We start from the raw sequence: 25,528 nt of genomic DNA, 5'->3' as shown, positions 1-25,528 counted from the left end.
AAAGATCTGCACTTTCTTTCTTTTTTTTCTTTCTTTCTTAGCCATTTCAGCACAAACTGCACTGCATTCAACAATGGATGTATTAGTAAAAGTCGTAAGGTTTGTGCTCCTTCCTGACTGACTATCAAAGCCTACGCACATCGGTGCCAGTTGGTGGAGACAATCTTTATGTGTAGTCTGTCTAGTCTTGTACATTTAAGCTAGTCTTTAGGTGTGTCCCTAGCTTAAATTGCCCAGATGTGCGCAGTATGTATTCAGTGCCTGATTTACTAAGACAGCTGCTCATTATGCCTGATCCTTGTACTGCCCTCCAAGATGCACACAGCAAGTGAAAGAGACCTCATTGGCACAGTTTAGGTATGAGGTTTCTATGAGATCACCAATCTCTGAAAAAGTAAGTGATCTGTAGTGATATCATAGTGATTTCAACAACATACTACTTATTAATTATCAAGATTGAAGATTCATTTATTATCTTTTTACAACACAAGATTGTATAACGAAATGTAGTTTTGTAGTATAGTAGCATTGTGGGGTAGCTAGGCAAATGGCGGAAGAATGACGAAGAGGCAACATTGCCATTTGATAGCTCAACAGAGCCCACATTTATTCCAGCTAACCCAAGGTTGAGGTGTCCCCAGTAAAACAACAAAACAAGGCAGCTAACCCTCTGAGTCTGTGAACTTGTATTTCTCATTAACTAGCTCTTCATAAACATGTCCTGCATCTCTTCTCTCTAGCCTCAGTTGAACTGGTGCCTAATGTAGCAACTTAAACACACAACCCCTTTTTCCCTCCCTGGAACTAGTTCTCAGCCAATTACCCACTACGGTGGACACCTCCCTCAATAAAAACACTGCAAAACAACACACATAAACAGTAACTTATACCCAGCGATACAGTATTTTATTTTGAAGTAAACTGAAGATTTGAGTGTAGACAGATTAAGCCTTATTCGGCATTCAGCTAAGATTATGAAGCCAGCCGAAGTCTAAATTCTTCATTCAAACTGAAATATTGATTGGAGGCAGGTAGTGACGTTTGAAACTGGATCTCTACCTGCTTTCTTAGAGCAGGATCTCTACCTGCTTTCTTAGAGCAGTACTGCAAACTGGGAGTTAAGCCGGCCTAAAGACTCTTTGAGAGCAGCCTGCCTGAAATGGCTTGATTCCTCTTCACCAGAGTTCAATACCGCTGCACCCATGAAGACGCGCCCACAATCCACAGCTTTATCTGGGCTCTTTAACTGTCAAACACGCTGGTGACTTAACCACCAAAACAACACTGGACCGGATATCTCTGCAGCAACAAAACTTGTCAACAGTAAGGCATAACATGGCTTTGTGATTAAGGGTGGATGTCGAATAATATTATTATATAAATTAAAAAGATAATTTTTTTAGAGAAGTTGAATTAGCTTTCCTTTAGCATTCCCCGTTGGAATACGTTAGCCTCGAGTCACACACTTCGAGCCACTCTTGCTGAACATTTTCTTTATTCTTATTATCATCTATAGGCCTTATTATTCTTTTTATTTATTATTTTATGCTTTAACATGTATCATCAAGACATTTGGGCATTCATAAATGTCGTCATTTATCCTTAAAGTGGTTGGCTAAGCAAACAATGTCTCTGGGTAACCAATTCACCAAAATTTTGGCCTTGAGATTATTTGTGTGTCACATGGCAGGTGCATTAATTATTTGTGTGTTTGCTGCCACGTTAGTACAGCGGATTGAATTCCACTCTATGTTGGTTGTAATGCAGAACATATCTCTCCCCAGAATGTTGGTGCAATCAACTTCTTCTGTAACTATGAAGAGAGCAGGGGGAACTACCTGGTGGATGTGGATGGCAACCGCATGCTGGACATCTACACTCAGATCTCCTCCATTCCAATTGGTTAGTAGCAATGATCCAAACACAGATACCTGTATTGTAAGAGTTGCCAATATGGATTAAATCCATGGTCTCATGCTATGCTGTATATTATAATATCACTCAACCTTACTGGATTGATCAGTTCTTTATTTTACCTATCCCTTACAGGGACTGTTCATACATTTTCTTTATATATTTACTTGGCACATTATTATTCAATTTGATTATCAAATCTATCACAGGTTTAATTCTTTAACAGTTATAAATAGGAATGTCCAAACTGATCCTAAGGATTGGTATTCCCGATTTGGGGATATTTTAAAATAATGGAACAACAGATGTCACTGGTGGCAGGTCATATCAGCTGTCACTAATTAACTTAGCTGTCGCTAAGTAACTAGGTCACAGGCCAAAATTAAACTTTTCTTTTGCTGTTGTCTGGTTTGTTTGCTCTCTGTGGCCAGTGTCTGTAATCAGCCAAAGATAGTTTGTGACAGAAGAAACCCCAGTCTGTAACATGACTGTCCCATCACAAGTGGATTGATTGTTTATGTAGTCCCAATAACTCCAATCATGTAATATCAATAATTTAAACTGATCAGCAAAATATTTTGAACCAGTACATACAGTATTAGGATTAAGTAGCTTGAGAGAATAAGCCGGCATGCTAAATTTAGGCTATACCCGTTATTTTCAATTGCTAGATACATATGTAATCACATTTTTATAACTAATATAATTATTCTTACTATGTATATTTAACATCTTTAGCACAAAAATGTATATTATCTCATTTTCAGGTTGTAGCTTGAGTTTGCACTGGGCAGCTGTGTCTTGGATAAAGTATTGGTATGGACACAATATCTGCAGATTTTCATCATCATTCTCAATCATCAGTTGGATGAGACTTCTTAAAGAATGGCTGTGACAGGGTAACAAGCGTGTCAAGCATTTCACAGTCTTATCAGGTCTTCAACCAGATCATGGCAGAAGGTCTGACTGTTGGTTGTGTAGATTGGTTTTGCAACCGACTGCTTACTTATTCAGCAATGCCTTGGAGAAAGATAAACTATAGCTGGGTTCTTGAATGTTTTGGTTTTGGAATTAATTAGTGCCGTCAAAATTAACATGTTAATTTTTGTGATTAATTTAAAATATTAAACATGTTTAAAAAATGTATGCAATTAATGCAGATGCGTTTTGTTTACTTCCTGTGGTGGCTGACAATGTGACATGTGATGAAGTTTGCTGCCTGGTACCACCAAACCGAAAGATGGACAATGACAAGGATGGAGTTTTAGGCACTTTATGACTCACTTTAATAAGTTGCCTGATGGATCCTTAGAGAAAGAAAAGTAATCTGTACAGTTTGTGTGTCACAGTTTTGTTATTTATGTAATCTAACAATGTCCTAGCCTCCAGGTGACATTATCTGTGACAGTAGCCGCATTGCAACAGCAGTAAGGAAAAACTCCCCTTTAATGGGAAGAAACCTCAAGCAGAACCCGGCTCTGGGTAGGCGGCCATCTGCGAGAGAGAGAAGAGGGGTGGGGGGTGGGGGGGCGGGCACAGAGAAGCAGAACAGCAACAACAACAACAATAGATACATGACTAGCAGCAACAGCCACAGCCGGAGAAGGACAGAAGTAGGACGGCAACACATCAGCATGGTCCATGGAGTTTCCTGCGGATGAGAAAGCACAAAGAACTGGGGGAAGAAGTCAAGTTAGTAATAAGCATTAATGGTAAAAGAATACATACAGATGGAGAAGAGGAGAGAGGAGCTCAGTGCATCAATGGAAGTCCCCCAGTAGTAAGGGCTGGTCCAAGGCGAGTCTGGTTGGCCCTAACTATAAGCTTTATCAAAAAGGAAAGTTTTAAGCCTACTCTTAAATGTAGAGAATGTGTCTGCCCCCCGGACCGAATCTGGAAGATGGTTCCACAGGGGAGGAGCCTGATAGCTGAAAGCTCTGCCTCCCATTCTACTTTTGGCGACTGTAGGAACCACCAGTAAGCCTGCTTTTGGGAGCGCAGTGCCCTAGTGGGGAAATAGGTTACTATGAGCTCTTTAAGATATAATGGCGCCTGACCGTTAAGGGCTTTGTATGTGAGGAGAAGGATTTTAAATTCTATTCTTGATTTTACTGGAAGCCAATGCAGCGAAGCTAAGATGGGGGAAATATGATCACTTTTTCTAGTTTTAGTCAGCACACGTGCAGCTGCATTCTGGACCAGCTGGAGAGTCTTTAGAGACTTGTTAGGGCGCCTGATAATAATGAGTTGCAATAATCCAGCCTAGAAGTAACAAATGCATAGACTATTTTTCCTGTATCTTGTTGAGACAGGATGTGCCTGATTTTTGCAATATTATGTTAGTTAAAAAAGGCAGTCCTTGAAATTTGTTTTATGTGGGAGTTAAAGGACATATCAAAACAAAAAAAAGAAGAACTCCCAGATTCCTTGTGGTGGAGCTGGAGGCCAGGGTAATGCCATCTAGATTAGCTAAATCATGAGATAATGTGTTTCTAGGGTGTTTAAGTCCAAGCATAATAACTTCAGTTTTGTCTGAGTTCAGTAGCAGAAAATTGCAGGTCATCCAGGTCTTTATAGTATTATTCTTGATTTGAATAAATATAAGTAATCATAAACTTGTGCCATCCATGTGCCCCTGACATATATGTTTAAGAATATCTCATGACTTGCCATGACATATTGTGATTATTCCACTGCTAAGGGGCATTGTTTGGCCCCATTCTGTGTAGAATAACTTATGAACGTGGGTACTTCTCATTGACAATATAACATCTTTTTTTAGTTAAGCAAATACAGTACAATGACACATAATTGCACAGACATAATACAAAGGTGAATTGGTGTGAGGACATAAGTTGAAGGAGTGAGCAAAAGAAAAAGAAGAAGAGAGAAAAAAGAGCAAGAGGGATGGGAGAGAGGTAAGCAATGGAGATAAAGAGATGTAAAGTTGGGGTATGTGTGTTTGTGTTTTTCTGTATGTGGAGCGACAGTCTGAGTGTGTGTGCTCCAGCGTTGTAGTCAAGTCACTAAATCTCGAGTCCGAGTGGAGTCTCAAGTCCCCGGTGTTTGAGTCTGAGTTGCCAAAGAAGAGTCAGAGTCGAATCTGAGTCGAGTCCTCTTTACCTGAGTCCGAGTCTGAGTCATCAAGGTTGAGTCTGAGTTGAGTTCCAAGATGGCCTCCGGTGCTCCACTCTGGCATGCTTAAAGAGCTGACATACAAATAAAAAAGGTCTACATTAAACAAAAATGACAGTTGTTACCATTTCATATAAATATTCATTTTGATTTGATTTATTGATTGGGACAGTGTGAAGTTTTTAAATATTAAAGATGCACTGCACTGGCGTTAGCTCAAAGCTAATTTGCATCCACAGTCCCCCACAATCAAAACATACAACAGCAGAACAACAAACAGTACAAAGCAAAAAACACACAGAACACACCATACAAAATACAAAATGTAAAGCTACGCACAACAGCACATCACATACACCCACAATGTAAATTAGAAATTAATAATGTTAACTTGTCAAATTAAAAGCAAGACTACCTGCGCTAATGAGAAGACCATAAATGGAGTTTGGACTCAGTGGTCACACAGCTGATTGGTCTTTAGTAGATTTTTTAATTTGGCCTTGAATGTAATGATTGAACTACAGTTCTTTATGCACTGATTGCAATTTTCTTGGCTGATTCTGACTTCTGTTTTTTTTAATTAAATAATATATTTTTTAAATTTTGGACTTAAAGGTATTACAAAATGTGAGCTTTGTGTCTTCTTCACTCACAAGAACTTCCACACCAACGACATGTGTGTTTATAGCTGTACTGTCTGTGCCCTGTGTGCGTGACGTGCATTTTGTGTGTGTGTGTCTGTGTGTGTGTGTGGCTGTACTGTCTGCGCTGTGTGTGTGTGATGTGCATGTTGTATGTGTGTGTGTGTGGCTGTACTGTCTATGCGCTGTGTGTGCGACGTGCATGTTGTGTCTGCGTGTGTGGCTGTGGCTGTCTGTGTACTGAGTGTGCAATATGCATGTTTTGTGTGTGTGTGGGTACACTGTACCGCAGCTGCCACTGTGTGCGTGATGTGAACCACAGTGCGACTATGTGTGGAAAATTTGACTGGCAAAAATCTGGATATATGAGACAGATCTGCCAGTCACCGATGGCCAATCAGCTGAAAACCAGCCATTTTAGATCAGTGACATTCAATCGGTGTATCTCTAATTAATATAGGCAATATCTTATGCCAAATTAATTGCCAGTGAGTTTACGGTGAGTTTTCATGAAGTCTTTAATCTTTGTCTCCTGGTTGTCGGGTGCAGTTTCAGGAATGCCTCAAAAGATGAGCGCATGCTTCAAGTTTCTAGGTCAAAGATTGTTTCTTTCATTACTTTGTTTTCTCTGGTGACGGTTTCCATTTGTTCGGTTAAATTTTTTATATTTCCATATTTCCCCACTCCTATTCTGTCCTCCCTCAGGCTACAACCACCCTGCTCTCCTCAAACTAATGGCCAATCCCAATAATCTGGTAGGTCCTCTTCAAGACAAGAGTATGTAACGGTATTGTATCTTATTGAATGATATATTATACACTAGTCCAGTCTTCACAAACTTCAGTTAGATGTGTATGATGTTTTGCAATTGTGATGTGAATGGACTGTCTTATTGTGATTCTACCTGTGTAACCTGTTCTTGGGTCTTTTTTGCAAAAGAGATCTTGATTTCAATGAGATTTCCTGAATAGACAAAGCTCAACTACAATAGTGGACTCAGTTTGGGCTGTGGGTGTATGAAGATAAACATGGTTCTGACATAACATCATGTTTCTTAATTAAAATGCTACTGTTAACACTTCTTCTACTACTGTTGTAGTAGTGAAGCAGTGTTTATTCCTTGAAAGAATAAGCAAAGAGAGGATTTGACCCAAAATATTAACAAATAACCAACTGTGGTGTAAATGGAATAATCCACTCTAACACGTGGTTAATTCAAAAATAATGCATGACATGGAGGCTTAGAACTTGGAAATAGATTATTAGGATCTTCCTTAGAACATGCATTGTCTTTGATAACTGCACAGCCCTCATTGATTATCCCATACACAGTATAGTGGTGTAATAGAATAGAGTAGAATACAGGTATTTCAGGAGTCACTCATCTAGTACAGTGTTAACACAAATAAAAACATTGTTACAATATAAAAAACATTTGGCCTTGTACATTTTTAGGACCTTTATTTGTACTTTATTTGGAAATTCTAACTGATGTAATGCATACACAGCAAAGTTTCAGTTGTGCTTCGTTTACCAAAACAGTAAATTGTGTGTGTATTCATTCATTTTTTGTGTTTTCTGTGTTTTTCTGTCTCTTTCTGTCTTTTAGAGTACATTTGTGAACCGACCTGCCCTGGGAATCTTGCCACCTGAGAACTTTCCAGACAAACTCACTGAAAGTCTTCTTTCAGTTAGTTACTCATACGCATTATCACGCACACAAACACATTCACATAAAATTTACCAGTCAGAATTCAAAATACTGCTGTGAAAATGGTGTTATTATTGTTGCTTTTATTTGCACTGAAATTGCATATCATTTTATATGCATCTTATGTAGATGAACAGTAGCACTACAACCTGTCTTTCCTCTTGGTCCCCCTTCCTACCTGTATCATTCCTCCTGTCAGGTGGCTCCCAGTGGACTGACTCGTGTTCAGACGATGGCCTGTGGCTCTTGCTCCAACGAGAATGCTTACAAAGCCATGTTTATCTGGTATAGGGTGAGTGAGTACACATACAGACTATGGTAACTGTTACCTGGTTAACATGGTCTAAACGAATGTGGTAGAAGAGGATAGTTAAAAAACACAGTTAACAGCATAAAGAAGTCAGCAATCTATTAAATGGCACTTCCTGAAGGACAGTGACTTGTGAGAGATTTTAAAAAGGAGTGGTCAACTTCAGTGTAGCAAAGTACAAGATGTCCTGACTTTAAGTCCCTAGGTGAAGCTCTAAAAATGATGGATCCCACCGTTGCCATAATGCAACTTGATAGTACTGATAAAAAATGTAATCTTCAAGCTCAAAATGAGATAACCCCACACAAAATAAATAAATAAGGGAACACTCAACTGAAACTTTTAGTTTCTTGTCTTTCATTTTGATGCCACCACACCAGAAGCTTGTGTGTATTTTCCTTCATGCAGGCCTAATCCCTGTAACATGTCTTTTTGTTTTGTAAATATGTTGTTGTCTGTTCTCAAAACAAATATTTGATGAAATAAGAATGAAATATGATCTCAATAACCAAACGTAAATTTAGCTTTATCTCTGTGTGTTTGGTTTTGCTGTAGAACAAAGAGCGAGGCCACACAACAGCATCTGAAGAAGACCTCAGCTCCTGCATGATAAACCAGGTGGGTGAAAAAAAATCCTCACTCCTTACCATAACATTTTGGTATTTCCAGCTATTGGCATCTTTTTCTATGTTTCTTTGTTTCTCTTTCTCTGTCTTTCCATCTTAGGGCCCAGGTTGCCCAGACCTCAGTATATTATCTTTCATGGGAGCATTCCATGGAAGAACTTTGGGTAAGTTAAATACTTCAATAACTCAACTCAACCGCTGTTCTCCAGCAGTGCTACCTTACTGCTGCCTCTCCCATGCCTGATTGCAACTATCAAGTGAGCAAAGCAGCTCTCTCCATAAAAGTCCTGTCATGATTGAATAGACCCAGTATGGAGCATTTTCATGATATGAGACTTCTGTTTAAAAGCCCAAAAGCTATCACTTGAACAGATAGATGAAGCAAGATACCTTGTGTGAAAGGGGATTATGGCATTGTAAGAACTTTGCAGCAACTTCTACATTTCAGTAGTTTCTAGGAAACTTCTCTCACTGCAACAGTTGCCTCATGTCTCTCTGCAGGTCTCTGTCTAGTATCATCTTGTGTTGCTGCTGACACTGTAACATCACCTGTAGACTATAATATTCTTTCCTCTAATATCTCTTTAGAAAGATGTTTTTTAAGCATCCAACTTCATATCATATCATTCCCTCTTTGTTACTGTCACAGCGCAGAGCTGCTCTGATGACACATTGTTGGCAGCTGGATTCATGTTTTCTAATTGTTTTGGGTCTCCTACTACTGACTGACGGTACTAAATTTTTTAATGTTTTTGTCTGCTGATTTCTGAAAGCAGGACTTGAATATGCAGTGTTTTTACTCTTAACTTTTACTCTTAACTTTTTTGGGAATTAAACTCGCCCACAAATGGAGTGGAACATTGAACCCTATATGGCAATTTTAAGGACAGGATTATGCTTATTGTGATCCCATCTCATGAATGCACACCTCCTCATGAACAGGTGACATTCATCAGGCTGAAACAAGTGATTTACGACAAGTTCAGGCAGTTAAGAGAGTTTGTTGAATCCGACTTGGAACACTCATATGGGTAAACCTCATAGAAGAAAGTAAGAGAGTTTTAGGATAAAAAAAAATATTAAAATATTTTTGCATGAGGCCCATTCTTGGCTATATTGTCCTGACCCTGTGCACAAATTATTCTTCTAATTTTGATGACCAAAGACATTCCCTTGAAAAGCATGTGACAGTTTTCTAATGGTTGGGAAGAGGTCCAGACTGACTGTTCCCCAAAGAAAACAGTTCTTTCCCTAATGACCCAGGCTCAGTGTCACAAAGATGATAACAGATGGTCTTTGGTAATGCCAAAGATTAGGTGAATAGACAGAATGAAACAGATGATCATGAGTGGATTCATTGGATAGAACAACAGGTTGAAGAGTTGTAGCTTTACAGTCAATTTACAGTCAAAAAGCTACTGCTGGGGGATAAACATACATACAACATACACATACATACATTTATACTCATACATACATAGATATCTGAAACACTGCACAGTGAGCAACCATTACAATTCAAAGATTTCAAAGAATTATTATGGTGACACTGTAGATTCATATCTAACACAGTCGCTTTGCTTTGTTAAGGTTGCTTGGCAACGACACACTCCAAAGCAATCCATAAGCTCGATGTGCCCTCATTTGATTGGCCGATCGCCCCGTTCCCCAGGCTGCAGTACCCACTAGAAGAGTTTACCAGAGAGAATGCACAGGAAGAGGCTCGCTGTTTGGAGGAGGTAGGCTGTGTTATACACATTATACATACAACTCATTATTTTTCATATAACTCATGTTTTCACCCCCCTCTTGCAATTGCCCCCCCAAAAAAACAGAAGTAAAAAAAGAAACAACTAAAGTAAAATCTGGAAAAAATAGTACACCATGAGTAACATTAGTACATACAGTATTTCATCCATTCCTAGTAATCTAGCTATTGTTATTTAAACCATAGCCAAGAGATGTGCAGTATTTTCAGATAATTACACAGCTGTGATAAATACTTAAAGAAAAACAGATTCAAACTAATTGCAGCCTCTAGAAACCTCGACATCTGACCAGTTCCTTTCTTCAGGGTCTAGGTATCATCAGATAATCTGTAATTCGTTTGTACTTCAAAATGAAAAAATGGTAAATCCATTATTTGTTTCAAAACAAAAAATGGAAAACCGTTTTTGGTGTCAGAATCAAATAACAAAAAAAAAAACAATCAAAAACGACCCGTTTTTGGTTTTTGCCAATTTGCTTTATCGTTATTCCTTTTTAGATTGAACAATGAATAGGTCTGCGGACATTCAGCCAATTCGTTGTTGAGTTTGAAACCAAAAACGGAAGTCACGTAGTTTTTTCTTTTTTCATTATAAACCAAAAACAAAATCACGTGATCTATTTCCTTTTTTTTCCCCAAACGATAAACAAGAAAACCAATTTCAAAAGACTGTGCAATTTTGGTTTTTGCTAATTCCTTTTTTCATTTCTAAGTAGGGCAGTGGACAGACAGGAAGCAGAAGTGAAGTGTAAAAACATCAAAATAAAAGCCAAGAGGATAGAATGGCCATTCTATAAAAATATATCACCCAACATTATGCAAGCACAGGATCTATTAAAATAAATAAATAGGCCTACATCTGCTACATAAATAAATTATTTTGTTCTTTTCATTTAGACATGAAATATCTTTTATCCAGAAAGTGTGTGATATATTATTGAGTTTGAATTAATAGCCTAATTAATTATCTATGTAGAAATAGCCTATGTTGTCCTTTTCAAACAGTGTTATCTGAAGTGGCAAGCAGAGGTCCCCACGTGTTACCAAATTGTTGGACATTTCCAGTGTTTCCCCTAGGTACACTGGGGGGGGACACACAGCCTGTACTGTACAATTACTGCCAGATTGACAATTTACTGCTAAACCTTTCCTCTGCTCCACTCGCGTTCACGTCATGCTTCTGCCGCTTGCCCTCTGCGCTTGCGCAACTAAACAAGCACATTTACACACAGACGTGCTGCCTCATTCCTCAAGGAGCTATGCTACTCTTGTACCTTTCACATAGATGTCCTTTGAAGAACGAAGAGAGTGAGGAAGACTAAAAAAATCCACAATAACGTAGGGCGTTATTGTGCTTGGACAGTGTGAGTGAAAATCATTAGTAGCCCGTTGATATTAATGGACGTCTGAAATTTTAGCAGCGGCACTCATAATCTTGCAATGGCAGTGCACCGCTGCTGAATGAATATAGGGGAAACACTGATTTCACATACAGATGTCACTCATTTCATGCGTCAACAGTGATGTATGGAGATAGATTTGTTTCATATTGATTTGTGTGAACAGATCGACAATCTGTGTATAAATGTGTAGTCTGTAAATATAAACACCTTCCACAAATACAAAAAAAGATTTGTAAACTCACAAAAGTATTTTGCAAATATAAAACGGATCTGCAAATACACAAACAAATTCCACAAATAAAAAAAATATCTGTGTATTAAATTGATTTGCAAATAAATGAAAAGCATTTGTGAATATCTTCCTAACATTTACAACTTTCCAACAGGCATTTGTGAACTCAGTTTTTATTTGGTTTATAAGGTCTTTGATAGAATGACTGTCAGTGTTGATAGTTGTTTTGGTTAAGAAATGTCATTGTAGTTTTATTGTTCATTGTTAATATGTAGATTCCACTAAACTAACATTAGCTACTGAACCGGCATCTGTTGCCATGGCAACAGTAAACATTGACGTTGCGGGCTGGGGGAGTGAAAGTAGGGTGCAGGATACATTTTAACTATGAACGTAGACTGTGTGTGTTTAACAGCTGACCTATTGGATGTGTAGAAGAACACAGAACATTAATTAACATTAGATCCTGACTGATGCTGTCGGTGTGTCAGAGATTTAAATAATCACTGAAGTTATGCTACCGTACCTCCTGCATAAATGCGCACAGCATCTCTAAATAGGATTTAGGATTTAGAATAGAATTATATGCATGGAGATCACTGCATAGAGCGCTAGAGCAAATACATAGGACGGGCATTTGATTTTCCTGAGGGGGCACACAATGCATTGTATATTTCTTTATCCTGTTGTCCAACAAGCTGAACACCGATCCTCCCGCTGGTCAAAATGAACGAATGTGTCTTTGCAAACGATAATGATGTACGTGTTTATTTGCATATAGAGCGGGGACCTGAGATCCGATCACAAGTGGTCACTCAAGACACATGTGGAGACGCATGTTAATATGTAAACAGGGCCATAGACTGTGTGGGTTAGATCAGAAGTAGGTACACTTACATTTTGCATTTGTATTCATTCTGTTTTATGAATAGCTGTGTTTATTTTATTTTATTTTTTTTATTGTTAAACCTCATAATTTTCTACTGATTACACTAGCAGTGTAAGGTTGTGGAGAGATGTCTGGATGTCAGTCACCAGCATCTTCTTCTGTACAGGTTGGATGGTATGACTTCTGGTCTATTCAACCAGCCCACAACATCAATGTTTACTGTTGCCATGGCAACGGATGCCGGTTCAGTAGCTAATGTTAGTTTAGCGGAATCTACATATTAACAATGAACAATAAAACTACAATATCACATTTCTAAACCAAAACAACTATCAACACCAACAACCATTCTGTCAATGACCTTAACCAGGATGCTGTCACTTGTCATATCTTACTACAGCTAACATAGCCTCACTGAAACGATGTAATCAAACTAAACATGGTGCGGTTCAGCACAGACATTACAACTACATTAGTAAGAGTACACTACTAATAAGATGTGAAGTGCTTTGTGACTTTTACCCACCTGAAAGAATAAATGAAAAATATAAAGGATGAGGTGGCTGATAACTGCCAACTGAAGAAGCAGCCAATCCACCGCTTTAGAGAACTGAACTTTGCCCACAAGTAACCTCATGCCTTTCATACTCAAACAGAAATGTATACGAAAGTGTGAGCTAGATAATATACATAGAACAAATAAACACACACTAATACTCACTGTATGACACTAACATGAAACAATGAATGCACGTTACTTATCGCTGATTATTAAAAAAAACAATTATTATTATTAATTATTTATGTTGTTGTCGCTCTTCTCACCTTCATATATTTCATACACTTAATTTCTTTGTCCATAGCACAACCCATTTTTCCTTTGTACAGTCAATATTTAATTTCAACTTTTATATCCCATTTCAAAACTATTAGTATGCCATTCTGTAAACAGATTTAAAAATTTCAATTTAATTTTAATTCTATTTTATTATTTTATTATTTATTTATTTATTTATTTATTTATTTATTTTAATTAATTTTTTTATCTTTGTTCAGTGAATGATGTTTAGTTTGTCAGTTATTATTGTGATTCTTGCAGGCTTTCTATCATTGCTATGGTGGTTGCTATCAATGGTTTATTCTAATCTATAGCCATTGTTGCTCCAGTACTGATCAGCTCACAAAAACCCGAAAACTGCGTCCTTACACTGTATTCTATCAAGAAAAGTATACCACTGTGATGGTTGATTTTCCATTTTGGGTTGTGCAGGGAATTATATACAAATTTGGAAAATGGTTCATAAATGGTGCATAAATCGGCAAGAACCCATATCCATGAGAACATGATTTCAGTTGGAGGTGCGGGGGGTGCTGACTATTAAACACCCCCTCCTCAAAATATGTTTGAGTTTATTTAATACCTGCAGAGATGCGACCGCGGCAAAAACAATAAGTGCATCTCCCCATTGAGAGACACTGTGTGCATTTACGCATGAGACACCACAGCCTAACTTCATTAATTATCTGGATCTAATGTTAATTAATGTTCTGTGTTCTTCTACACATCCGAAAGTTCATACACACAGTCCAGGTTCATACAGTGAAATTGTTTGGAGTAAAGCAGCCATCCTCCTGATAAATCCAGAGCTCCATCAGAGCTGTCTAAATAAAACACTTCAGAAGCTAAAAGTTTAAATCCATGTTTCATAATATAAGGTCTAAACTGTGTTGACGGATGGTTGGTTTAAATATCATAATATAAATGTCCTTTATGAAATTAAGACTGTTTAATGTGTTAGTATACTGCACAGGTCCAACAGAAAATATAACGGTGCTGCTAATTCTCAAACAGCTTCTCGGGGTTTCTCTGTTCCCCAGCTGCTTCTGCTTGCTAAGCATGAGAGACAGACAGATGCTGCATCTCAACTGCTCACGTGTGCCACCTGGTGGTGTGCACTGCAGCTACACCTGGATAACTTAATTCACCCCCATCACTGTCAACGGGGCATTGAAATGAGTGACATCTGTATGTGAAATGGTTAACAACAATTTGGTAATGCGTGGGGACCGCTGCTTGTCACTTCAGGTAACGCTGTTTGGGAAGGATGACACAGGGTATTTCCACATGTGTAATTAATTAGGCTATTAATTCACACTACGCAACTAAGTGATACATATCATGTCTAAATGAAAACAACAAAATAATGTCTTTATATGTAGGCATATTTGTTTATTTTATTAGAGCCTGTGCTTGCATAATTTTCTGTTTTTTTGTTTGGAAACAAAAAATGAATAGATCATGTGATTTCATTTTTTGTTTTTGGTTTATAATGAAAAAAGGAATAAGCCATGTGACTTCCATTTTTGGTTTCAAACACAACGACTGAATGTCCGCAGACCTGTTCATTCTTCAATCCAAAAAGGAATGACAATAAAACGAACTGGCAAAAACGGTTTTCCGTTTTTGGTTTTGAATCAAATAACAGATTTACCGTTTTTTGGTTTTTGAATTAGAAATGGATTTCGGATCATCTGATGATACCCAGACCATCCGCAGACCTGTTCATTCTTCAATCCAAAAAGGAATAAAGATAAAAGGAATTGGCAAAAACCAAAACCGGGCAGTGTTTGATGGGTTTTTTGTTATTTGATTCTAATACAGTAAATCTGTTATTTGTTTCAAAACCAAGAACAGTTTTCTGCTCTAGGTTTTTAAACAAATTTTTAATAAATTTTTGTTTTTTTTAAATTACAAATGAATTACAGATTATCGGCCTGTGAAGATACAACCATACAAATTCTAAAACTAGTAATATGTAGGAGTGATGTCAGGGTAGCCCATTTTATTTTTCAAACTGACATTTGAAGGCTTCATCCTACTTTGTCTACATCTGAACATGTTGACTTAACAAGTCAACAAAGTGTGTTAGTTGTGTGGATTTTATCTGGACATTTGTTAAATAAAGACAGGAACAGGATCAGCAATTTTGTGTCACAATATTTTGAGTTGTTTCATTTATATCTCAAATAATTAACTTTTGTATATTCGTTTTATGATTCAAATACTCCAGTTACCAAAGTTGTGCTGGGAAAATAGCCCATTTCTTTGAGGGTAAACATACATTTGTGTTTTATAATCTTTTAATAATTCATATATTATTTGACAAGAGCACGGCCAAAAACAAGGCACTCTTGTGTTTTGTGTTATTTTTCAGCAACCACATGATTCATTGTGGATTGTTCCATACACAAAGCTGCCAACTTGAACACAGCACCAGGGTTTTTTGTCTTTTTACTCCAGTTTTAATGGCCTCTGCAGTATTGTTGCAGTTCCGTAGACAGTAGAATTGGTCTTCATATAGGTCACATAACACTGCCAACAAGACTCTAAGACAGTATTCAAATCCAATTCTCACAGGCATCTCCATCTTTCAGAGTGTGTATGCAGGCATTTATTTTAATTATCAATTAATCTACCTGTTTCAAATGTATCAATAAAGGAGTATCAATAAATGTATTCCAAGTATTACGTTTATCAGGCCAACAGTTACAAATCCTAAAGTACACAGTTTACAATAATATGCAGAGATTTTACTTTAGAAGGTACTTGTCATGATAAATGGTAAATGGACTGTACTTGTATAGCGCCTTTCTAGTCTTCCGACCACTCAAAGGGCTTTTTACACTACGGATCACATTCACCCATTCACACACATTCATACGCTGAATGGGTACAGGGGCTACCATGCAAGGTCCCAACCTGCCCATCAGAGGAAGCTAACCATTCACACACATTCATACACTGATGGCACAGCCATCAGGAGCAATATGGGGTTAAGTGTCTTGCCCAAGGACACATCGGCATGTGGACTGGAGGAGCCGGGAATCGAACCGCCAATCTTCCGATTAGTAGACGACCCGCTCTACCTCCTGAGCCACAGCCACCCCAAATGTAATTTTAATGTTCCACATTTATTTTCAACATTTCAACAGAACATTTCAATTTGATCACACAGGAGGGATTGCCAGTATGCATTATGCACATCACATTTTCATGTATTAAGATATTTGAGTGTTGGTAAATGGTATATCTTGTATAATAAACAAATGAGATTAATAAAATTCTGTGTGTGTGTGTGTGTGTGTGTGTGTGTGTGTGTGTGTGTGTGTGTGTGTGTGTGTGTGTGTGTGTGTGTGTGTGTATGTGTATTTCAAGGTGGAGGATCTGATAGTGAAGTGGAGGCAGAAGGGAAAGCCTGTGGCAGGAATTGTGATTGAACCCATCCAGGCTGAAGGCGGAGATAACCACGCCTCCCCAGACTTCTTTAGAAGCCTTCGCAACATTGCACGCAAGGTAACAGTTATCACTATGGCAGCAGATCTTTCAAAAGGCCTGAGCATGTTACAATCATCTTGAGTTGCATCAACTTGGAAGGTATACCCATTTATCTAGCCCTAGTCACTACTGTGGTAATATGACATGTATCAAGCATCCCCATTTTTTAAATTCTTAAAATTTTTAAAACGACATGTTCAGGTGATACACTCACCTTAAAATTCAGAACGTTGCCCACCAGAACACACCTCACTATTTTTACTCTGTGGGGCCATTTCTAAACAAGTTACGTTTTCAGGGTCTTCAGGGACTTCAGGGACAAAGGAACACCAGTCACCCAGTGCAGCGGCGTAACTCACTGACATATTTTTAATTTTTTTTGGACAACAACAGAGGTCTACAGCACAGAGGAATAAGATATATCAGGCTTTGGATGCACACAATACTTGTTAATAGTTGTTCATTGTTGGTTTGGCCAGCCAAATCCTTTAATTGTTTTTTGTTAGCTACTTAAAAATTATTTTAAAAAACATTTTTTCAAAACAAATATTCATTATTTCTGTAAATTTAATTGTAATAATGATAAAGAATTTAAAATGGTTATAATTTGGTGAGGGATGAATAATGACTTAAGTCTCAAAACAACATTTTGGACTTGTTGGCCTTGACTTACTTGTGACTTGCAAAACATTGGGCCTCATGCAACTTGTAACGAACAGATTCGTTCTTAAGAGGCACGTATGAGTGATTTAAGAACATTTGTGGCATTCATCAATTTTCTCTTTAAGCATTAACAGAATTTAAAAGTGGTCCAGACCTGTTTTATGAGTCCTGAAAAAATCTCTCTGCCTTTCTTCACAAGAGGAAAATACTTGTTTGAGTTCATCTGAATGAATTTGGAGTTTAAATATGATATCAAATCAACTCAGATAAAATATATAACTAAAACAAACATATTATCATCATCAATGATGTCAATATACTGAAAGGTTTTTTAGATTTTTATGATTTTTATATTCTGGCGCAGCAAACTTCTCTCACTGTGACAGCTGCTTCGTGTCTCTCTGCAGCTCTCTGTCTAATTTCATCTTGTGTTGCTGCTGATTACATCTCAAATTTGGACCTAAAAAAAGTGGAACATTTTGCAAAATAACCTTCAATAATCTTGAGAAAGGACTCTAAGAAGAAGTAATAGCATTGATCAGCAAGAACAAAGAGAAAATATAATCTTTGGATATATTTTTCAAATCAAAACAACTAGCTAGCTGTCAACTGCTAACTGCTACCTGCTGTTGCCAATATTCCAAAGGAGATACAGCACTAAAGAAGCTAATAGAAGAGTTAATTTATGAAAACAAGAAGGAAACTTATAGGATCCTTGCCAGTAATGTAACCCACGCATGCTGGAGCCTCTCTATGCACCTTGGACTCTAGAAGACACCAACCTATCCAATCACCTCTCTGTCAGCTCTGCTAAATTTGTGCACTTCTGTGAACTTTTTATGAATAATATTAGACATTTTTGGACAATGATAACATATGACTACGAATCACTCATCCGGACATGGAAATGGTCAGCTCACCCTCCTGCCGACTCTGCTACCTGGCCAGTAGAGGTTTTCAAATGTAAACATCAGAGTAAACATTGAAGAAAAGGTGGAGAGGATAAACACTAGCAGCGATCCCAACCACATGGACAAGCAAGACCACTTCTACATCCATCTCAACATCGAAGGAAACAACAGGGTAAACATGGAGGGATTAAACACCGGCTGCGGTCCTGGCCACATTGGTCTTCTGGGGATCCAAACCACCCGGATGGCGGCCTTTTCACCCAGCTGTGGTCAAGAGGAGGTTTTAAGTGCACTGGGGCTTAAGAGGAGCTTCTACAATTGAGCCACTGGAATCCTGGATCCATTGTTGCCTAGGACTGTCCTGCAAGGCCGTTTATCGTACCACAGAGCATGCCTGTCAAAACCCGTTTTTCATCAGGAAAAAGACCTGAGGTCTCATTTATAACTGTTGCGTACGCACAAAACGGGGCCTGAAAGAGGCGTACACCACCTCCCACACAAAAGTTGTGATCTATAAACTATAAACTTGACTGGACAATGTACACACCTGTACGTAAACTCTGACCCATGCATACGAACATTTTGGAGACAGGGGAAATCGACGACACAGATGGTGAGGTGGTGAATTGAAGATTGTAGGCTGTAATAATCCTCTCACACATTTGATTTCACTTAATATCAAAGATTAATTATAGGTCCACATTATCATGAACATTCAAACCAGCAGTGTTATCTATGTTGGGCCTTGGCTACAAGTTTGGCTATCAGCAATAATTAATGATAGTTATTAATTATTAAAATCAATAAAATTATTAATAAGAATTAATAATAACAGGGCACCACCCTGAAGTCAGGGAAAAAGATAGCCAATTCAATCTCAAAGTGTACTACTCAGTTTTGAACTTTGTTTAACAATTAACTTAATAACTATAAACAAAATTACCATATCAATAACTAGTTAAGGTTGAAGGATTTTGGAGTTCTTTGCTGAGCAGAGGTTGGCAAAACTCATTCTTGTGCAACATTAAAACAGACAACAGGTATATCCAAAAGCATGTATTTAACAAGAAGGTAAAAGAGCAAAACACTCAATATTGATCTAGCTAGGTGTACTTATATGCAAGTGTCTGTGTGTATGTGTGTGGAAGACAATGGCAAGATGGCTGAAGTCACCTGGTGACTGAGCACATGGCATGCAGACAATATGGCCGTGTGGTGACCATGTGGTGTCTTGAACCACATATGCTGCTTGAACCAAAGTTTGCAAAACTGGGTTTTAAGCCTCTTAACTGTGTGGTTCTCTATTCAAGGCCAATTGGTGTAGGCTAAAGATGCCGGGTTAGGAAGAGGTTAGTTGCATGCAAGGTCTAGTTACTGGATGTAACATGTGTTAAGCATGCTAACATTAACCTAGCAGTGTGGCTATGCTATTACCTGACTATGAACAACAAGGACATCGCAACAATAGTTCAATGAATAACCTTAATCAAATCCACACATGTACAGTACATTTATTAAGTTAAACATTCTTGCTTAGCCGTGCTATGCTTCACTATATGTTGCTAGACTATGCCCAGTTGTTACCAGTCCATGAAGAAAGAGATGCTTTGTGGTGTTCTGCTTCTAAGCTGGTGAATCCATGGAAGAGACAGGCTGAGAGGGGTTTGGCTCCAAAGCTGAAAGATGTAGGCGTTGCTGGGGAGACAGCACTCCAGTCGTGCAATTTAGAGGGCCCAGGTCACTCCTTTGTGTAGAGTTAGCGGTAAGCTAACTCTGTTTCGTAGCTCCTGTACTTGTTAAATCAGCCAGCAGACTTGTGTGGTAGCTGCTGGAACTAGATAACTTCAGTTGCTGAGTCTTAGGCAGGCTCTCGCGTCTTCTGCCGTAAATAAAAAGAGTTCTGTGTGTGTCTGCTATGTGCAGGCCACACAAGAGAGCAGAGAGCTGCTCCAGCAGCAACCGTGAGGAGAAAAAGCAGAGAGCTGCTGCTCCTGCAGCAGTTGTGAGGGGAAAGAGAGGGAGAAGAGGGTGTTAAGGTTTTGTTAACCTGGATCCATGAGTGGAGTTACACACTTTAGGTGCAAACAACCCAGGACTCAGGTTTCTTGGAGTCTTGAAACATGTGGTCCACTAGTGAGTCCCAACATGTCTCAATGAATAACTTTTTGCTACTGGACTATGGAGACCGTGATAGGTCCAGTGTCTCTCTCACAAAATCTGCTGATGACACCACTGTGTGTCGAAACCCTGTAGTGAGGAGGCAGAGGTTATTCAAAACCTTCCAAACTGTAAATCATGCAAAAGTGAAGTGAATCGTGAAAAGCTGAAACCGAGGGGGCTATTAAGTGGACATTTTAGCATCAGAAGCATTACTGCAAAGAGCAATCAGCTAACTCATCTTCTGTCTGACTGAAATTTGGACTTTCTCTCTCTGACTGAAAAATGGTTGAAACAAACAACTCCTGCGAGTGTGTTTACAGTGCCCAGATACCAATGTGTTATGTGAGAGACAACATCAAATGTCAACATGTGGTTTACAATGCGGGTAACACATTAGAATATGTTGGAATAAAAAATAATCTTGTCCCAACAAATCTTTAAACATCATAGGTGTCTATAGGCCACCTTCTGCAGGTGACACTTTGTATGATCAACTCACAGAAGTCTTGAAAGAGTGCAATCTCAACAAAGAATTATTACTTGATTTTAATGTGAACTGGGAGGATAAATCCAAGAGGAAAAAACTAAAAATGATCACAGAGAAATTCCAACTAGAACAACTATTAAAAGGCCCAACTAGGATTGCAAAATGCTTCTGTACACAAATTGATCTGATATTTACTAACAAACCAGATAGAATTATTAAAAGTTATAATTTAATCACTGGCTTATCACATCATAACCTAACCCTATGTGTGAGAAAACTGACTAAAAATAGATTTAGGACCACAGCAACTAAGCCAATGATCCCTCAGTGCATACCCAGAGCTAAGCGAGAAGAATTTGTCAGTGAAAAGAACAGCTTGAACTGGGATGATGTACTGTCCTCTGATGATCTGGACTATGGCTGTGATACTTTTACTCACAGAATCAACTCTGCGAGGGAAGGATTTAATGTGAAGATGCAGATAATATCTAAAAAAAAACAAAAAAACAATTACTATGGTTTAATGAAAATTTATGGAAACTAATGAAATCTAGAGATGCTGCACTAAGGAAGGCAATTAAAACTAGAGAAGACACTGACATGCTGATTTATAAAGATTTAAGGAACAAAGTTATCCAAGAGCCAAGAGAAGCAGTAAAATCTTGTTTTTATCTCAATATATTGAATGAGGCAAGTTAACAGTAAATTGATCTGGGAAAACACCAATAATCTCATAAGGAGGGAGCCAATTTTTTTAGATTTTAAACTCAAAGTACAGGGAAGGTTAATTGCAGATCATCTTGCTGTTGCTTCTGTCTTTAATAATATTTTTCTTGAGTCTGTATATGAGCTAAGAAAAAAAATATGAAAAGGAAACTGGATATTGTTCCTGTACATGCTACAGGCTAGGTTTTTGAGCTTCTAAAGACTAATGAGTTACAAGTAAACAAAATCATCAGCTCCTTAAAAAGCTCCAAAAGTAGAGATGCTTCCCAATTTGACACCATATTTGTTAAATCACACAAAGATATTTTAAATACAGCTCCTTTCCTGATGACTGGAAGTGTGCCATTGTCACGCCTATTTTTAAATCTGGAGACTCCCTTGAAGCCAGTAACTACGGACCAATAAGTATACTGCCAGTACTCTGAGAGGTTTCTGAGAAAGTTGTCAACAACTGACAACATTTCTTAATACAAGCAATTTTGGTCCACATTGTATGCATCTCGGCTTTAGAGCAGATCATTTCACTGAAACTGCTACCTTGCACTTAATAGAGAAAAGTAAATCAAGACTTGATAAAGGAGGTGTAGTTGGTACTGTATTTTTAGATCTGCATAAAGCATTTGACACAGTCAATCATGATGTTTAATATCGAAACTCGCTAAATATAACTTCTCATTTAGAGCACTGGCATGTGTGTCTTCATATTTATCTAATAGGATACAATGTGTAAAAGTTTGTGACGCACTGTCCAGTAACATGAAGTGCACAATAGGTGTTCCACAAGGTTCAGTGTTAGGTCCCCTATTATTTAGCCTATATATTAATGATCTCCCTCAACAGTGTCATGATGTAGAACTGCAAATGTATGCAGATGACGCTGTTGTGTACACACATGCAAAAACAGCTGAGTTAGCAGCTGCTAAGCTAACAATTTCGTTGGAAAGCATCACATATTGGCTTCATCTATCATCTCTGAGTCTAAATGTAAACAAGACAAAAGGTATGTTTTTCTCTAAAACCATTGTACAACTTCCTAATGCTGACGCATTTGGGCAGTCAGCATTCTCTATAAAAGCCACAACTCAGTGGAATGCCCTACCTGATGATATGAAGAACTGTAGTTCCATCAGTACATTTAAAACCAAGTCCTAATGATGTTTAAGCTTCTTATGACTTTGTTAAATTATGTTTTAGTACTGTAGTAAATGAGTAATCACCAAGCCTACAAAACATAAAATTTACAATTTATATTTAGAACCCAACCGATGCAATCTCCTGCCTCCTGAGCCTACCCAGCCAGGCTAGCACTAGTCAGTAACAATACACAGCAAAATCACCAATGTTAAATTAACTCTGAATGTGTTAAATTTAACTCTAGAAAATTGTCTATGTGTCCACTCTATTAAGTGTTAAATTAACACTTTGAGAGTGTTAACTTTTTAACACTCACGCAGAGTTATAACACTGTAAGGAGTTGAAAATTAACACAGGCTAACACTGAGTAGGGTTGATAGAACTCTACACTAGTGTCAGTGTTAGGAAATCAGCACCACCAGACTTCACTCGACTCACAATATAGTAAGACTGACGGGTGTAACACAATTAACTCTGAGGGTATAGACTGTTGTGGACAACCGATGCCCCCTTCAGCCACAGTACTCACAACTACCTACCCCACATGCCTTCCATACTATCAATTATAAAAATATACAAGACAACAACTTGCACAAAAATATTGTGTATTAAAAGACAGGTACACTACAAACATAATTCATGAACTGAAAACAGCTCAGCATGGAGTCATAAAAAATTACAGTACGGGTAGATGATATACATTTGGTTATCAGTGTCATACGAAAATTGCCTATCATAAGGTTTGTAGTACACCAGGTCATCTACACAAATCAGTGTGAAGACATCTGTTTTCTCCTCAATACTAAATGTATTTAAGTGATCATCAAACTACATTGTTAGAAGGTAAGCATTGTCATCTCTAACAATTATACTGACGATCCTGTTGAACAAAGGCATCTCATTTTCAGCCCCAGAACATACATACATCATACAAATGTTGAGGCCAAAGCAGGATTTTGTTCTGAATGAAAGTGTTCTGAATGTAGGTCTTTCAAGTGTAGAGGCAAATCAGGATGATCTTTACTAAAAACTAATTACTCTCTCTTATCAGTTAAATGAAATTGCCAATAATTTACACTAAATGATTCAACAAGTCAAAAAGGCCATGTAAAGCTAAGTTGTCACCAGTAACCTGAATAACTTAACCCTTCACAGGTGTGGCTGAAAAGGGCAACTGCATTCCTTCAGTCTCTAAAATCTTTAGATCATCAACAAGTGGCTTTAGAATAGGATCAACACAAATTTCTTTAAGTCATCTGAGTGAAAATTGACTGGCTATAAGATTAATGTTCATCAACACAGAATTAAGCTTTGGTGGCAAATTTCTCAAAATAAAATAAATACAGCCAAGTTTGTGCACTCACTTTTTTGAGCCTAATGGATTAGCAGTTTCAAAAGCATCATAGAGGCATCTCCCTGTAGAGCATATTCTTGGGATCCACGTTTACTGGCTGTGTAACAGGAGCTCCAAGTTCAAACTCAAAATTCCTGATGAGATCTGCATCAGCACAGTCTCCATGTGCTCGAGATAAGTCCCGCTTGTAACCAGAGTATTTGCAAAAAACAAATAAACATCCAGGTTCTCCACAGTTCACACGCAAAGACCTTTCTGGGTACAAATTATGCAGAAACTTCAAATGTCTAAATAACACTGAACAAATTGTGTGGTGTACCTTGCAAATTTAACGTGAACATATTTCCAGTCAACCATGTGTGATCTTCAAACTGCACTGTGAAGAACTGTTGCTCTGATTTCCTTGAACTGAGGACTCTCCTTCACACTGCTACATCAATGCCATACACAGTGGTCTGGATGAATATGTAGAAGTTGCACAATGCCTCAGCATAGGACACAGCAAAAGCAAAATGTACCTTGAAGAGCTTGTCAAAGTCTGGGTCATACAGGAAATGACCTTTTGGTCCAGGACAATGTAGAAATTCTGGATGCTGTTCTTTCTTTCTCTGACACACAGGAGAAAGGGCTGAGCAGGGCCAGTTTCCTTGAGAAAGGGAAAGAGAGGGAATGATTCACATGGAATAAAATTTGGAATTTATTCCGGCACTGCTGCCCAGAATTAAGAGAAATTATTCCAATGTTTGACTCTAAGTGCACAATTATTTTTGTGTTCATGTGAACAATTAATTTTAATGAAGACAAAGCTGCTTCTGTGTTCAAATACCAAGCCTGTCTGGACAAAAAAAATAAAAGTAAATCTGGATCACGTCGGTCCCCCTTGCCATCTCAAAATTGGTGTCAGCCCTTGAAAACCCCATATTGGTTGACGTCTGAAGTGAGATATACTCTAATACAATTCTAAAAACATAACTTCATGAACTTCATCAGGCAGTCGGCAGCATCCGATGCACTAATCTCTGAAGACTTCTTGCCCTTGGATGTTGAAGGTAACAGGTGAAGAAGCAAAAGGATGGCAGCCACCTCACAGTCTAGAGAATGAGAATTAACACCATAGTGATTACTTTC

General features: G+C 38.1%; 1 protein-coding gene across 2 annotated transcripts in view; it reads left to right on the top strand.

Moving 5' to 3' along the window:
* Nucleotides 1-25,528, top strand: part of abat (4-aminobutyrate aminotransferase) — a 61,915-nt gene that overhangs the window by 22,718 nt on the left and 13,669 nt on the right. For both annotated transcript variants that reach the window (XR_006092256.1, XM_042392055.1), the window contains exons 5-12: nt 1,785-1,902; nt 6,396-6,445; nt 7,300-7,380; nt 7,601-7,693; nt 8,267-8,329; nt 8,438-8,501; nt 9,928-10,076; nt 16,846-16,983. Coding sequence is in view for 1 of the 2 variants with exons in the window: in XM_042392055.1 (XP_042247989.1) it covers nt 1,785-1,902; nt 6,396-6,445; nt 7,300-7,380; nt 7,601-7,693; nt 8,267-8,329; nt 8,438-8,501; nt 9,928-10,076; nt 16,846-16,983 (756 nt within the window). In the remaining variant the exon portion in view is untranslated. The remainder of the gene's footprint in view (nt 1-1,784; nt 1,903-6,395; nt 6,446-7,299; nt 7,381-7,600; nt 7,694-8,266; nt 8,330-8,437; nt 8,502-9,927; nt 10,077-16,845; nt 16,984-25,528) is intronic.

Source organism: Thunnus maccoyii, chromosome 18 (assembly GCF_910596095.1).
Source record: "Thunnus maccoyii chromosome 18, fThuMac1.1, whole genome shotgun sequence".
NCBI lineage: Eukaryota > Metazoa > Chordata > Actinopteri > Scombriformes > Scombridae > Thunnus > Thunnus maccoyii.
This window is presented reverse-complemented; position numbering and strand designations above follow the sequence as displayed.